The 16025-nt window shown below is 37.3% G+C and overlaps 1 protein-coding gene across 1 annotated transcript; it reads left to right on the top strand.

Moving 5' to 3' along the window:
• Positions 1 to 1719: 1719 nt before the first annotated feature.
• Positions 1720 to 15397, top strand: LOC110542716 (zinc finger protein 120-like; the record flags this gene model as incomplete). The annotated part of the gene is made up of 6 exons (XM_060376238.1): positions 1720 to 1748; positions 5518 to 5752; positions 12532 to 12646; positions 12839 to 12899; positions 14616 to 15289; positions 15375 to 15397. Coding segments are annotated over exons 1-6 (1137 nt in total), but the record flags the coding sequence as incomplete, so codon positions are not given.
• Between the last annotated feature and the right edge of the window lie 628 nt (positions 15398 to 16025).

The raw sequence follows: 16025 nt of genomic DNA, 5'->3' as shown, positions 1-16025 counted from the left end.
TTCCCTCTCAAAAGCCAGGAACATATTTGGGAGTGCAATACTGTCCATTGTAGTTACAGGGAAAGGATTTGCCTATGGAGCATGGTTTCTGCCTTCTGTTCAGAACAGTAAGAACAATTCTTTATGTACAATTGCTGGGTGAAACAGGGTAGGCAATAGCTAGATCAAAAACTAAACTTTAAGGCAGTCAGCTGCAGGGATCAGGCTATGAAGAAAGACATGATCCCCACAGAGTTAGTGATTTTTCAATATCTAGCACACATTAACTTTTGCATGTGAGTGAAAACAGACCAGATTGGTGGGTATTCAATTTGGGTAAGTTAGGTTGAACCAGTGAATATTGAATTTCCAAGTAAGTCTATCCTATGCATTTATGTGCAGTCTTCATAGAAAGAGCTATGTCTGCTCAGAAATTTAAGACTCAGCTAGTGGCAGTAGATTTGTATATCAGGTTACCAATCTCAGCAACTAACACTGTGGGTAGAATCAAGGTCAAACAGTATCCAATTAATGCCATTAGCTCTACCAGAGCAGGGCCTGCTTTTGTTCAAAGTCAGTAAGTATACCCATGTAGTTTTTCACTTATATTTATCTTTCTAAAAAAGTCAATTGTTGGTATTAATTAGTAAGTTTTATTTTCTTTATGCATCACTGCTCTAATCTCTTATTTCTTTCTCTTCTCCAACATTTATTAGTCATTAAGAATTTCATTCCTTAGACTGGAGAGGTGGCTCAGTGGTTAAGAGCACTGTCTCCTCTCCTAAAGGACCCAGATTCAATTCCTGGCACCCATGTGACAGCTCACAACTGTCTGTAATGCCAATTCCAAACAATCTGACACCTTCACACTAATGCGCAGAAAATAAAATTAAATGCTTTTTAAAAAGAATTTCATTCCTAATTAAAAATGGATTTTTCATTAGTTTCTGTTTAGAGCAATGTCTCCCCAAACTCAGCCTTTCTTCATGCTATGTACTTAAGACTTGCTTTGAACCACCTAATCCTGCCTTTGTGGCCCAGTGTCTTGCAACTCATTTCAGGCTGGACCTTAACCTGGTTAGTTAAATGGAAAAGGGGCCAGTGAATGAGGTTTCTCAAACATCCCTAGCTTTCATAGGTTGGGTAATTACAAATAAAGAGGCACCTGTGTATGAATTGAGTTCAGTGACCAACTTTGAAGCTGGTGTCATCACAGCACAGAAAGGGATGGAGAAGAAGGATGGTGAGAGCTTTCCTGCTTGGACAGAAATGTCAGTTATTCAATTTTAGATGATTAGGAAATGTCCAAACTGGCAATACTTGGAGTTCACAGACTAAGGCAAACAAGATTCTGGAAAAGCAACTAAACTTATTTCTAGAAACCAAATATCTGTAGTTACACTGGTTCAACAAACACAGAAGAACTGGATAATCTGGTGTGGCCAAGCATAAGTGGAATGTTATTATTCTAACAATGGTGCGCCCCTAGAGAAAAGGAGTTTATAATTCTTGGTGTGCTCTGCTACACATGTCTAGTCCCAGAAAACTATTGGAGCATGAAGCGCGTTTTAACTTTTTACAGTTTTTGAGATTATAGTTAAATCATTTCAACCTCCTCATTCTTCCCTACTGTTAAGTCTCAAATGCTGGGACAAATATCTGAGGTACCTATTTAACAAATCAAAGGAGGCCCAGCTCTGGTTCTCCTAGCATTCCTCTGTTTCTACCTGTGATAGGGCAATGGTTGGCATCCCCAGCCTTCTCCAGGGGTGAGTTCCACTTCCCCTAGTTGCTCTTCCTTATGTAATTCAACCATTTTGGTTACCTGGTCTTTTTTATCTATCATTTACTATCCTGGCATCTTGGTCTGGCTTTCCCCTCTCCCTTCCTGCCTTTCCTCACAAGGCTCACAGTCATGTCCCCTCTGGACTCTCCCAGATGTCCCTACATCTGGCTCTGCAGTCCCTTTTATCTATAATAAACTTTCTACGCTACCGTATCTAGAGTCATCCATGTCCTTTCCTTTTTATTTCTTGTGTTTTTTCATTCATTTCCCATTTACCACTCCTTACTTTCAAATTCATGGTCAATTTTTGCTTTAATTGTTGTTACTCTTTGGCTTTGACTTGTTTGGCTTTGGGATTTCTCAGCTATGAGGTAGAGATGTCTGCACTGAATGTTGATTATGTGTTGGAATATGCACACACAGGACCGTGTGACTTTGAATAGGAACTATCTCCTTGTGTCTTGGACACTGGAAAATTGTACTAAAATACAGATTTCTTAGAGTAGGGTTCTGTCTGCCCCTAAGGTGAAAGGGCCCAGCTGGGAAAGCCTCAGATGTCTGAGTCACTTAATCTGATACCCCAGTTAAGGAGGTGCTACTGTCCTGAAGCCCAACTGGATGATCAAATGAAATGAGGGACTCTGGGCAGACCTACCAATCAGTAGCACCAGTGGGAGGTAGCTCATAGTTTCTTTCCAGGATTCTTTTATGATGCAGCTGAAGAGAACTGTGAGGGGGACCACAAACCATGCAATGGTGAGTATGAGGGCCACTGTTCCAAAACGAGGAGGAACAGGTCTGCTAAGATCTCAGAGTCTGATATGGTGCTGCTGAGACTGCAGGTCAACTGTTGTTTTGTTGATATATGTGGTGACTTGGAGAGTAGTCCTTAGTCTGACTCTCCCTTGAGTGTAGATTCCTTGGGGGTGGTCGGTGGGGTGCTGGGAGAATTCCTCTGGAGCCCTGGCAGTTTAAAGCTATGATGCTTAAAATATCACTGTCTAGTGTGCACACACACATTGCTTTTGGTGTATAGTGGGAAGACAGACTGCAAAACTGATGGTCTGCTCTTTAGAAGTTCTGAACCTTGCATTCCACATTCAGGTTTGTGTAGCAAATTTTATAAATAGTTTTGAAGTTGGTAGAAAGGGGGTGATGTACATGCTCTAGCAATTTTTTTTTGGAATCTTATTATCTTTTCACTACTTTCAGCCACAGTGGTATGATCCCAGAAAATTTAAATTTATGACACAGAAGGAATTTCTGAGATGCAGAGGTTTTTAAGGTGTGCATGGTGTTGGGTAGGTGGATAAGGCAGATTCCATATCTTGTGGCACAATCCATGTGGGAGTAAGCAAATATGAAAACTCTCACCACATTTGTTTCTGTGTGGCTTTCAGTGGGGCTATATATGCCTGAAACCACAAGAACTCATGAGTGGCTGGAGAAATGTAGCCGACATTTTTGATCACTTTTTTTCCACAAAGAGCTCCAGAGCGTAGAGCATATCTCTCCTTTTAGAAGATTCATCTACAGTACCTAGTGGGTCAGAAATATATGTTAGTGATCATTTTGATTTGCTTTTGTAAGAGTTTTGAAGTCTGTGTTTATTTAATTTCTGTACACATATAAACAAAAGTACATATGGTCAAGTACACATTTTTCCTGGCAGAGTTTCCTTGGGTCTTTTGAGGAAAATTTGAATATATTTTTAGGCTTATGATTTTGACTTTTTCTCTTCATCTCCTACTTTTGTCACAACTGTTGTACACATTCTTGATAGTTGTAGCTCTGAGATACGATTTGAGGTCACAGCTGCCCATGTGTGCAATCTTACTTCATTATCGCATTTGGAATTCTGTGTTGTTTCTCATGGGATATAGCTTTGGAATCAGCTTTCCTCTTAGAAATTCATAGAAATTTTCTTTCGATTATGTTCAATTCATATTGAAATAGAATATAACCAATATCTTTGTTTTTTAAATACATCATTCAATTGGTGTTGTTTATTACAGTATAAAATTGTAGATATTATCCTACATAATAATTTGTTTAGAAACCTAGAGTTAGTATATAAAATCGAAAGTGATATGAAATAATTTACACAGTCATAGAAAGAAGACTTCAGTATAGAGTTTACTGGCACAAAATACATTGTTATGATCAGAAAAGCTATCCCACCAAGTATAACTTGAGAAGACAAAAAGTGAAAATAAAACATGGTCCAGAACTGAACAATAAATTTGAATGTGATATGGGATCTTCTATTAGCATACAAAATAAACTCTTGAATTTGGGATTTCCCATGTATACAAACTAAAATTAGGTAACATCTAGTTGTTTTGTTATAGTCAATGTAAAACTGCAAGTATTTAGTGTATGTAATCTGATGTATTTGCAGATATTACTTACACCCACACCCCCTCATTTGCAAAAACAATACAATATACCATGTTTTCACACATTCTCATAGTATACATGTTTTTGTGTCCTTGCATTGCACAGAGCTCTCATAAAATGACAGAGTTGTGATTGATCCCAACAGTGTAAATTTTCATGTATTTTGATTAGTTTTAAAGAAGTATCTGAATTCTCATGCTTATTGCATTTATACTAGTGGTGGCATAACTTTTAAAATAATCTAATTCTTCATTTGAGGCCAGGAGTACAGTATGGTAAATGAATGAAGACAATAGCAATAGTAAAAGGATTACACACTTATAAAAGACTCTCACAGTCAGTGCTATATTGTGTTGAAACAGCATATAATTACAGCATAAGCAGTGTTAAATAAACAAACTTCTCTTTCTCTCTCTGATTTCAATCTTGCTACATTCCCATTTGTCCATTGGGCAGGAGAGCTTCAGGCATCTTGTCTACCTTATAGTTTGCAATAGAAAATGAAGGGCAGAAACAGCATAAACTAGGTGAAGCAATCACTTTCAAAGAATTTTTGTTACATGCTTTTTTATTTGATATGTGGAGAAGGAAAAATAAAATATCAGTCTTTTTAGAGCAAGAGTTGTTACAGAAATAAAAAGCAAATGTGCTTTTATAGTATACTATAAAAATGGTAAAAGTTGGTTCATTTTGACGGTATGAGAGCTTTCTGCCAATGAGTAGCGCTGCATGACGTGAAAATGAGTTAAGAAACATACTGACTTGTTTTGATTGAATTGAAATGATGACAATAAATTACAGTTAAATAAAAATGTAATAGTCTTAGACAAGTGACACTTTTCTTAGTTTTGTTCTGATCAGCTAACCTGCCTTAGACTGTAACACTTTTATTTTTATTGGGAAAACATGTTTAAACACTTAACATTTTAAAATATCAGTTTTTATATACTTAATGTATTATATAGTTAATGTATAAATAGTGCATAACATTAAGCATTTATTTCTATTGTGAATATTATTCAAACTCTATTTGTTGTTGTTTTTTTTAATATTTTATTTATTTTATTAATGTTTTGTTTGCATGTGCACCTGCATGCCAGGAGAGGGCAACAGATCTCAATATAGACGGTTGTGAGCTGCCATGTGGTTACCAGGACCACGTGGAATTGAACTCAGGACCTCTGAAGGAAAAGAGTGTTCGTGTCTGCTGAGCCACCTCTCCAGCTCCAAACTTTAGTTTTATTGTAGAGAAGAAAGAGTACTCTTTTGGAATTAAGTGAGCAGAGACCCCTATAATTCCACATAACATCAGAAAATTACCTGATTTTTTTTTTTTTTACCTTTTGGAGCAGGAGGCTGAACATAAGGAGTTGCCTTGTAGGGTCCTTCCTGGAGCTGGGTAGGAACCGGCATCCAGAATCGGCCAACTTAATGATACCTGTCCGAGCTGTGTCCACAGCTCGTTCATCTGAATATTTTTACTATAATGGGTTCCAGTTGGAAGCCAAGACACAGAAGGTTAAAATGAAAGCTGTATTTTCTGAGCTCAGGGAGGTGGCCAGTTCCGGATCTGAATGGTGCCCCATGGTAAGCTTTATTATATATTTAAAGGGTTAACTCCACAAGTCAGGGGCCCCTTGGCGGGTGTTGGGGTCATCCAATCAAATTTTAGCATTGTGGATTAAGCAAGGGCGTTTCTGTTAGTACTCTGCTGTTCTAGGATACTGGGCTCAAGGTCTTTAACCATTTTCCAAGAACTTTAGTCTGGAATCCAAGGCCCTTAATTTATATCTCTTGACATTTGGTTCAGAGCTCAAAGTGAAAAGTGAGCAATGAAGTGTGTCCTCTGTCCATAGTAAGGTAGGGCTTGGTAAGTGATATATTTTTATGATTTAGGCATTTTGGTTAAGATAACAGCAATTTTAACCAGTTAACTGATAATCAGAAAAATGTTTCAAGGGGCTAAGTAGGAAATTGCGCTGCATGCTTGGGGATGTGAAGTCAGCTTAATCTTGCTAGTAAAATGGAAGAGCAAAATAGAAGAGTCGCTTGGAGAAGGCTGGGCTCTTGAGTCCGCCTCTTTACACACAGTGGGACTGCATGTTCACAAAGTATTTGCAGCAGGGGCTTGAACATAGAAATGTCTTTGGTAGGATGCAAAATCAGAGAGACCTAGTATCTAGTATCTTTTCCAAGTTCTGACCTTAGCATTTAACATTCAGGTATAAGATTCATTTGGAGTAAATTTCATGGAGGTTGAAAATAATGTACGTGTTGAGTAGCGCTTCATTGTAAAGCTGTGATGTAAAAGGGTAGAATTGTTCATGTAAGGGATTTACCAATACTTGGTGAAAGGAAGTCACATCAAGTAGAATTTAGCTAAGGGCTAAGTAGATAAGTAGCATTCCAAGCAGGCCTGTTCGAGATTAGGATGCTAGGAAATACATGTGTGCTCAAGAGGATAGTCAACAAATTTGTCTCCAGTCATAACCAGAGAGACAGCCCTGATTCATAGCAACCATTGGCCCATCTCCATGTCAAAGAAGACACATCTAACAAGCTGCTTAATTGCCATTACAGACTCACAGCCAAGATTAAAGACTGGTATGTCATAAAGTTGCAGTTTTCTTCTTGAGAAAAGCCTAGCTCTGTCACATGGAGAAGACATCTGGTTAAAACCAATTGAACAGGGAAAACACTGTTGTGTTGAGCGCTGCTCTAATCAAACGAGTTTCATGTATGTAGAATCACCTAACTTCTCACACTCCTCAAATATGCTTGGCAGAGCTAATAGAACCTGTGGTCTGCACTTTGAGAGATTTCCCCAAAATTCTGAGGTATTTAAAATAAAGCAGTGTTCCTTTTCTTTTCTAAAACCAGAAATATGGTGAGCTGCAGGGTTGGGACATTTGAGGAGGGTTTCCTTCAGATTCTCAAAACCCAACTCTTTCCAACACATGGAGATACCCTCATCAGTTCCAAAGTCACTGTGGTCTTGGTAAATAATGTTGTTGAGATCCTATGTTCCCCTTGCGCAGTGTTGTTTTATTATACTCATGATTTTATCCCATTTTATGAGAGTGTCTGATCAATTCATAGATGTCTTCTGTTTCCTTCCATTTCTCCCCAGGAAGTAGTGTACAAGGTGCTATTCTTCTTAAGAAGCTTACTTAGTATAAGATATACCTCAGGCAAAACCTTCCCACCCTAGCTTTTGCATTTTCTACCTTTTACTTTTCCTAATATTTTAAACCTCTGAGACCTCTTACTTATACCATGTCACTGAATAATGACCTACTGTAGTAGAGGAGTGGATTACAGAAATCATTCTAAGAATATTTTTGCTGTGTAAATCTTCCAATTGACTCAGTGGCTCGACTTGAACTCTCTAGCCCATATTGAAACTGTTTAATATATAACCTGGATCCTAAAAGAGAGTTAAGAAAGACTGCAAACAGTACAAAATCAGCTTTAGGCTGTCTTCTTTTACAGCATTAACTAGAACTGGACACATGATACTATTAAAGAGAACTCTTTAAATTAACCATTTAATTGTGTGTGGCATTCTTTCTTCTGGGTGGTGGGTATTAATTCTATAATAGCTGCATCTTCAGCCTTTTGGAAAAATATTTCTGAGACAAGCTTTGTAGGCTCAGGTCACATTAATCCCAGTCTATTGTTCCTCAGATGCATAACTTTGCCTCCCACTTGGTTAAAATTCCTAAACCCTTAAGTTAAAGGCTGTACACAGTAGAGTTTTAGACATTACTCATTTGAGACATATAATGAGCTGTCTATTGTGTGCAGTAGGAAGACAGTTTGGAAAAAATGAAGGTTGGGTTTCTGGAAGTTTTAAACATTGTTTCCTAATTCAATTTTTTTTTGTGAAAAATATTTCAATTTTACACATAGGTTACCAAATGGTGTCAAGGAAGAAAAGTGGGTGAAACTTCAGAAGTATTTTATTAGCATCCTTTTACCTTTCTAATGACAGCAGCTATGATGATGTAGCTTAAGGAACTCAAATCCAGAGTTAAAAGGAGTTTCTGAGCTGCAGAGGTGTCCCAAGTGTACATGGTGTTATGCAGGTATATAGGACAGATTTCACGTTTTGTGCTGGAATAGATGTTGCAAGAATGAGACATAAAATTAATATTTAACATTGTTTTGTTTATGGAAATCAGTAAGACTGGGTTTGTCTTCAATCACTAGGGGGACCTACAGCTCCATAGCCCACCTTTCTGGTAACCTCCATTTACAGAGAGAGGTCTAGAGCAGGGGGACTTAAAAAAAGATTAGTTGTTTCTAGAAGGTAATATGAATAGTGTAAGGATCATTTTGAGTTATTTTTGTGGGTGTTGTGATGTTTCTGTTTATTTAATTTCTGTATGTATATAATCATAGGTAGCATTGGTCTACTTCACATTTTTCTTGGTTTAGTTTCCTCAGGTATCTTAATGAAATCTTGACTATATTTTTCGATTTATGTTCTTGGTATTTTTGCTTTATTCTTTCACAAAAATTGTACACAGTTTTCATTGTTGTGACCATAAAGTAAGTACAGAAGTCATATTTTGTCTCTGTGTGTAATACATCTTCATAATCCTGCTGAGAATCCTGAGTTATATTTTTCGCATGGTAAATTCAGTTAGTAGCATGCCATCATAGAATGCTGGTTGCCAGCATCCAAAGAGCATGCAGGTGCTGCACCTAGTCACCCTACACATATCTAGCTGATGGGCAGCTTTGTCTTCATGTCCGTCACCTAGCATTTGAAATGGGGGCTGTCTGTCATATTGACACAGTTGCCTTTTTATGAATCACTTTGCTGTAGCTGAGCTGCCTTGTCTGGCCTCAGTGGAAGAAGATGATGCACTTAATTCATATGTACCTTGGTGTGTTGAGGAGAGTTGATATGGGGAGACTCCCCTTCTCTGAAAAGAAGAGGAAGAGGAGTACAGGTAGAAGGGGGGAGGATGATACCAGGAAAAGAGGAGGTACAGAGCTGAGGAGGTACAGAGCTGCAAGCAGGTTATAAAGTGAAAAAAAAATGAAGTAATGAGAAAATGGCTGGTTTTTATGTAAGTGAAAGATGGTGTTGACATGATTCTATAGACACTCTTCAATTGTGGGTGACAGTATCTCTGAGCAAGTGGCTCTGGGCAGGATAAGAAAGCTAGCTGAGCATTAGACGATGAAGAAATGAGATCAAGGCAGGAAACAATATTTGCCATGTTTTTTTTTTTTTTTTTTTTTTTTTTTTTTTTTGCCTAAGTTTACTTGAAACTTGAGATTCTATCCTAGAATTCCAAATTGATGGAATCTGATCAGACAGGACCAAACAAGGATGGAAGATGTACTCAGAGTGTGTTCTGTTTTTTCAACGTATTTTACCAATGTTAATATTAAAATTCTTAATTGTATGTATGTATGGTTGGAAGTTACATGCTTCTTTATGGTCTCATTTGTTACTATATGGCACATCATGCCTTGTAAGAGAATTTTCTACAGGTTCTATATAATGCCACAACAAAGAGATTGACTTCAAAAAAGCATGTTATATATGTATAATATGACTGTGTTCTTAGACTATGACAGATATATGAAGATTTGATGATGGTTTTGGGGGTTTGTTTTGACCATTCTAATTTCATGGGCAAGGTCATATTGCCAGTTTTCCCTCTGGATATTTCAGAGAATGTATTAATATTATTCTTTTTTTTCACTTTTATTTCTTACATTTATTTTGTATCCTACCTACAGCCCCCTCTGTTATCCCCTCACAATCCCACTGTAACTCTCTCTGAGTATATTAAATTTTTTAAAGAGATTAGTTTGTTTTTTGACTTTACATCCAAAGGGTGATCCCTCCTTCCTCTGCTCTCAGTCGACCCTCACCCTTCTTCTGCCCTTCCCAGAAAAATGGAGCCCTACTCTTCCTGTATTATCCCATTGAAGCACATCAACTCACATCAGAACTGAGCATATCCTCATCCACTAAGGCCAGTCTAGGCATGCCTGATGGGGAGAGGATCTAATAGCAGGTCGTAGAGTTCATATTAGAAACAGTCCCCTCCACTTACCACCCAACCCACATGGACCAAGCCACCCATAGTACCGATAAGTTCAAGAGGCCCAGATCCAGAAAATGCATGCTCCTTAGTTGATGCCTCATTTTCTGTACCCTCCCCACGGGTCTGGTTTACTTGTCTCTGTTAGTCTTGTGGCTTCCTATCCCTTCCAGGTTCTTCTATCTTTCCCCCAGTACTTCCATAAGACCCCAGAGATCCACCCCATGCTTAGGTACAAGTTCCAGCATCTGTCTCCATTGGCTGCTGGGTGGAGCCTCTGAGATAACAGGCATGTTTAGGCTATTTTCTACAAGCTCAGCAAAGCAACATTTACAATTTCATTGGCTGGCTTTGTAGTGTAAGGTGGGTCTCAGGTTGGCCCAATTATTGGTTGGACTGTCCCTCAATCTTTGTTCCCTCATTATCCCTAAACTTCTTGTAAGCAGGGTAATTTTTGGATTGTGGGTTTTGTGGTCCAGTTGTTGTTCCCTCTCTCTACTAGTCCTGACAGGCTAGGAGGTAGTCACTTAATTTTCCATGTCTCTTTTCCCCTGCCCCTTCGTTAGAAGTCTCAGCTAGAGTCATACCCATTCACACCGAAGTCCTCTCAGGAACCTTCCCTGTCAAGTGACTCCAAAGAGAAACCACCTCAGTTTCCCTTCTTGTTCTCAGCCCTCTCACCTTCTACTACAATTCACCCCACATCTGATGCCCACATTTGTTTCCCTCCCACTTCCACCTTCTGCCCAGTTCCCTCTCTTCATCACTTCTACTGTCTGTTCTGTTTTCTATTCTGAGTGACATTCTGGCACCCTCACATGGACCCTTCTTCTTACTTAGCTTCTTTGGATGTATAGATTGAAGTATGTTTATCCTGTACTATAGGTCTAATATCAGCTTATAGGCAGTGTGTTTCTTTCTGTGTCTCTCAAGATGATCTTTTCTAGTTCAATCGATTTGCCTGCAATTTCCATGATCTCTTATTTTTAATAACTGAGGAGTATTACATTGTGTAAATGTACTAGAAGTTCTTTATCCATTCTTCACTTTCTCGCTGTTTTGAATAAAACAGCTATGTCTTTGTTCTATAAAGGAACATCTTTTGGATGTATTCCCTGGAGTGATATAGCTGGGTATTGAGTAGAACTATTCCCAGTTTTCTAAAAATGCACCACTTTGATTACCAGAGAAGTTGTACAAGTTTGCACTCCCATCAGCAGTATGTGCCTGATTCCTTGTATGCTTGATTTCTCTAAGTCTTTTAACACAAAGGAGTGGTGGATTTTTATCAATGGCTTTTTCTTATCTAATGAGATGAACACATGATCTTGGTCTTTCAGTTCGTTTATATAATGGATTACATTGATGGATTTTCATATGTTGAACCATCCCTGTATCCCTGAGATTAAGCCAAATTGTTCATCGTGTATATCTGTGATGTATGCTTGGATTTATTTTGTGAGTATCTTATTTAATATATCTGTGTTACAAACAGTTATTACCTGTCATGTGGATGCTGGGAATTTAAACCACGTCCTCTGGAAGAACAGACAGCGTTCTTAACCACTGAGCCGTACCTCCATCCCCTATGTTGCCTATTTATGATCAACATTTAAATTGCTAATATGTTCATCTGTCATTTTGTAATTGTTCAAACATATATTTCATTTTAGCAAGATCATATTAATATTACAGTATAAGTGAGGTACCTTAGGTATCTAAACATTTATGCAGAACTGGAGTGAATTTATAACTCTGTAGAAACTTGAGAGAGATCTTTAAGGTTTTTTTGTTTTTTATTAATTTTTGCATATTATTCAGGATCTTATTATGTACCTCTTAGTGTCCTGGAACTTATTGCACAGAGCAGACTACCATCCAGCTCTATGAGATACACCAGACCCTATTTCCTGATTGATTTTGGAATTAAAGTCATCAGAAAATACACCCAGCCTGCCCATTCTTATAAGAGTCAGGGATCATTTATACTATCTCTATTATGTAGGTTTAGTACTGTTGATCTGTTTACTCTCTCTCTCTCTTTATCTGTTAATTGACATTTCTCTTGCAAGTCTGTATCCTAGTTAAAGGATGAAAAAATAGAGATGTGAACTTCACTATTCAGTTTGCTCCTAAAAAGAATTAGTTATTAGATAAAAACCTGTGTGTCACAAATTAAGTGAAAGAAATACCAGAATACTTTGGAAATATTGTAAATGAAGGATACATTTTCAGTATTATAAGTATCATGCTTTCTGTTGTATACATGTGTGAATATTTTAGACTACATTGACCTACAATGATGTGCATGTGAACTTTACTCGAGAAGAGTGGGCTTTGCTGGATATTTCCCAGAGGAATCTCTACAAAGATGTAATGCTGGAGACCTACAGGAACCTCACTGCTATAGGTAGGGGAGTGAATTTTCTTTACTTTTTAAAATATGGGGAAAACTCTTTATTCATTATTGAAGTGCTTCTGTAATTTCTCTTGAGGATGAGGAAGAATGAGGTGAATGGTTCTTTGATTGACCACAGATCACAACTTAAATTTTGTCTTCTTTCCAATAATAAGTCATACCTTTTCTGTTACTGTATTTTAGGCTACAATTGGGAAAGTCATAATATAGAAGAGCATTGTCAAAGTTCTAGAAGACATGCAAGGTAATTTTCATTATAAGCTGATATGAATATGGTTCTGAGAAAATTTTAATATGTTCTGGAAGATTGAAAGAGAAGAGACAGTGTAAATAAACTGCTTTAAATGTATTTATTGATGATGACTAACTTGTTACTAAACCATGTACCTCCACATTAGTTATTTGATATGTGTTTCCAAGGCACTCCTCTAAGACAAAAATGCAAAGAAATCATAGACAGGATCAATGTTTAAATCATAATTTCATTATTGTTATGAGGTAGAACTGCTATTTGTTTAGTCTCCTAGAACTCAGATATTGCCAAATGTATTCACAGTAAATAGGTGACGAAAGTATATCCAAAACATTATGCTAATCAACTAGTCCATAGTAAAACTGGTTTACTCATATACTTGTAGTAATGGTGCTACAAGTGAGAAGGGCAGTTTTTTAGAGTCAAGAATGTTGTTGTGGAAAAACCATGATGAACAAAAATCAAATGTGTGAATTCATCGTGAAACCATGTCATTTATTATTCTTCTTTTAATAGTTATATCATATATAACAATGAGTACAAGTCATGTTACTATATGTATATTGAAAGAAACAATATACCATCCAGAACAACTAAAAGGTATAGTAGTCCCCATTTTGAGTAGATGTTTAAAAATTGATACCTATTATGCTTTATATTGGCTAATCAGAGCTGCCAGCAGTACAAATAATGACACAGAGGCTTTTTAATATTTTAAAGCATAGGCAATTTAACTGGGATGATTTTTGAACCATTTTTTTACTGACACAAATAAACCTAGCACAGTGTCCTGATGCATGGCCAGCTCTACCTCTTTGTTCATGTTCATGTCCTTCTGTTAACCTCACTGCCCTGCTGATGAATCACCTGTCATTTGCTTTCTTCTCAGCAACCCTTTCTCACGCAGAAGTTTTGCCCTCCATTTTCTGCCCTGCTATCAGTTGTCAGATCTTTATTATTTCCAATAGACAAGTAAGGAAGGACAAATGTTTACAAAATATAGGACAGGTGATGGGCCATAGAACTAACAATACCATGATCTCATCAACACTTAGCTCTCTTCTGACTCAGAAATCAGCATTCACACACTTTCACACAATATACACCAGCATCAATTAACTGGTTATTCAACTTCATTAGGAATTCTCAAAAAATCACACTGCAGAAAATATGTTTGTCAAAGTTTTCTTTGCATATTTAGTATGGTGCACAGTATAGAGAAATTTATTAATCCAGTCAGTAGGTTAAAGGCCTGAGGTCTTGCAGTTTTCTACAAATCTGTAGTAAAACACCTTATAGAAGAAAGTATAATATAAGTGTGAGACAGGGTGCAATTATTTTTACCACCACAGGTATTTTCAAATGTGCAAAACAACCCCCTAGAGAAGATCACCGTGAATGTAAAAATAATGATGGAAAATCAAAATGTAATTCCTCTTTGCCTTCACACTGAATTGAAAACTTAAGTCACATAAACAAAATCATTCTTTAGTGTAATAAATTCGGTAAAGATTTCATATGTGCCAATTATCTTTGCAGGTATGAAAACAGTCATAGTGGAGATAAACCCTCTGAAGATACTCAATATGACAAAGTCTTTGCACATCACAATAGTCCCCACACAGATAAAAGTATGCATACTGGTGAGGATCACTATGAATGTAATGAACATGGTAATGCCTTTGCACATAACAGTCATCTCCTAAGACATAAAAGGACAAATACAGGAGAAAAACCTCATGAATGTAACCAATGTGGTAAAGCATTTGCATTTAACAGTAGACTCCTGCTACATAAAAGATCTCACACTGGAGAGAAACCTTACAAATGTAACCAATGTGGTAAAGCCTTTACACAGAAGAGTCATCTCCTAATACATGAAAGAACTCACACCAGAGAAAAACCTTATGACTGTAACCACTGTGGAAAAGCCTTTGCACATAATAGCCATCTCCAAATACATAAAAGAACTCACACTGGAGAGAAACCTTATGAATGTAACCAATGTGGTAAAGCGTTTGCATGTAACAGTGATCTCCTAAGACATAAAGGAACTCACACTGGAGAAAAACCTTATGAGTGTAACCAATGTGGTAAAGCCTTTACACGTAACATTAGTCTCCTGCTACATAAAAGAAATCACACTGGAGAGAAACCTTATGAATGTAACCAATGTGGTAAAGCCTTTGCACGTAACAGTATTCTCCAAATACATAAAAGAACTCATACTGGAGAGAAACCTTATAAATGTACCCAATGTGGTAAAGCCTTTGCATGTAACAGTAGTCTCCAAATACATAAAAGAACTCACACTGGCGAGAAACCTTATGAGTGTAACCAATGTGGTAAAGCCTTTGCATGGAACAGTGCTCTCCGAAGACATAAAGGAATTCAACACTGGAAAGAAACCTCATGAATGTAACCAAAGTGCTAAAGCCTTTCCATCTAACAGTAATCTCCTAAGACATAAAGGAACTCACACTGGAGAAAAGCCTTATGAATGTAACAATGTGGTAAAGCCTTTGCATATAACAGTACTCTCCTAATATATAAAAGAACTCACACTGGAGAGAAACCTGAAAAATGTAACCATTGTGGTAAAGCCTTTGCATATAACAGTACTCTCCTGTTAGATAAAAGAACTCACACAGGAGAGAAACCTTATGAATGTACCCAATGTGCTAAAGCATTTGCACATAAAGGTAATCTAAAACGTAAAAGAACTGACAGTGGAAAACAATTTATGAATGCAACCAATGTGATAAAGCCTTTGCACAGAATAGTCATCTGGTAATGCATAAAAGAACTCATACTGTTGAGAAATCTTTTGAATGTATCCAATGTTCTAAAGTCTATGCATTTCTAAGTAATCTCTGAAGTCAAAAAGAACACATCCTGGAGGAAAATCTCATGAATGTACGTAGTGTGGAATCACCTTTGTACAACAAAGTCATGTCTTAATACATTAAAATCCATGTTGCAGAAAATCCTTATGAATATAACCAATGTCATAAAGGCATTTTAAGAGTCATAAAGGCATTGTAAGAGTCATGCTGTCATAAAGCATTGTAAGAGTCATCTTGCACAAGAACACTTAGTGGTGGGAAAGCCTATGAA

The sequence above is a fragment of the Meriones unguiculatus genome (genome assembly GCF_030254825.1).
Source record: "Meriones unguiculatus strain TT.TT164.6M chromosome 13 unlocalized genomic scaffold, Bangor_MerUng_6.1 Chr13_unordered_Scaffold_34, whole genome shotgun sequence".
Taxonomy (NCBI): Eukaryota; Metazoa; Chordata; class Mammalia; order Rodentia; family Muridae; genus Meriones; species Meriones unguiculatus.
Note: the sequence above shows the minus strand (reverse complement) of the source record. Positions and strands in the feature narration are given on the sequence as shown.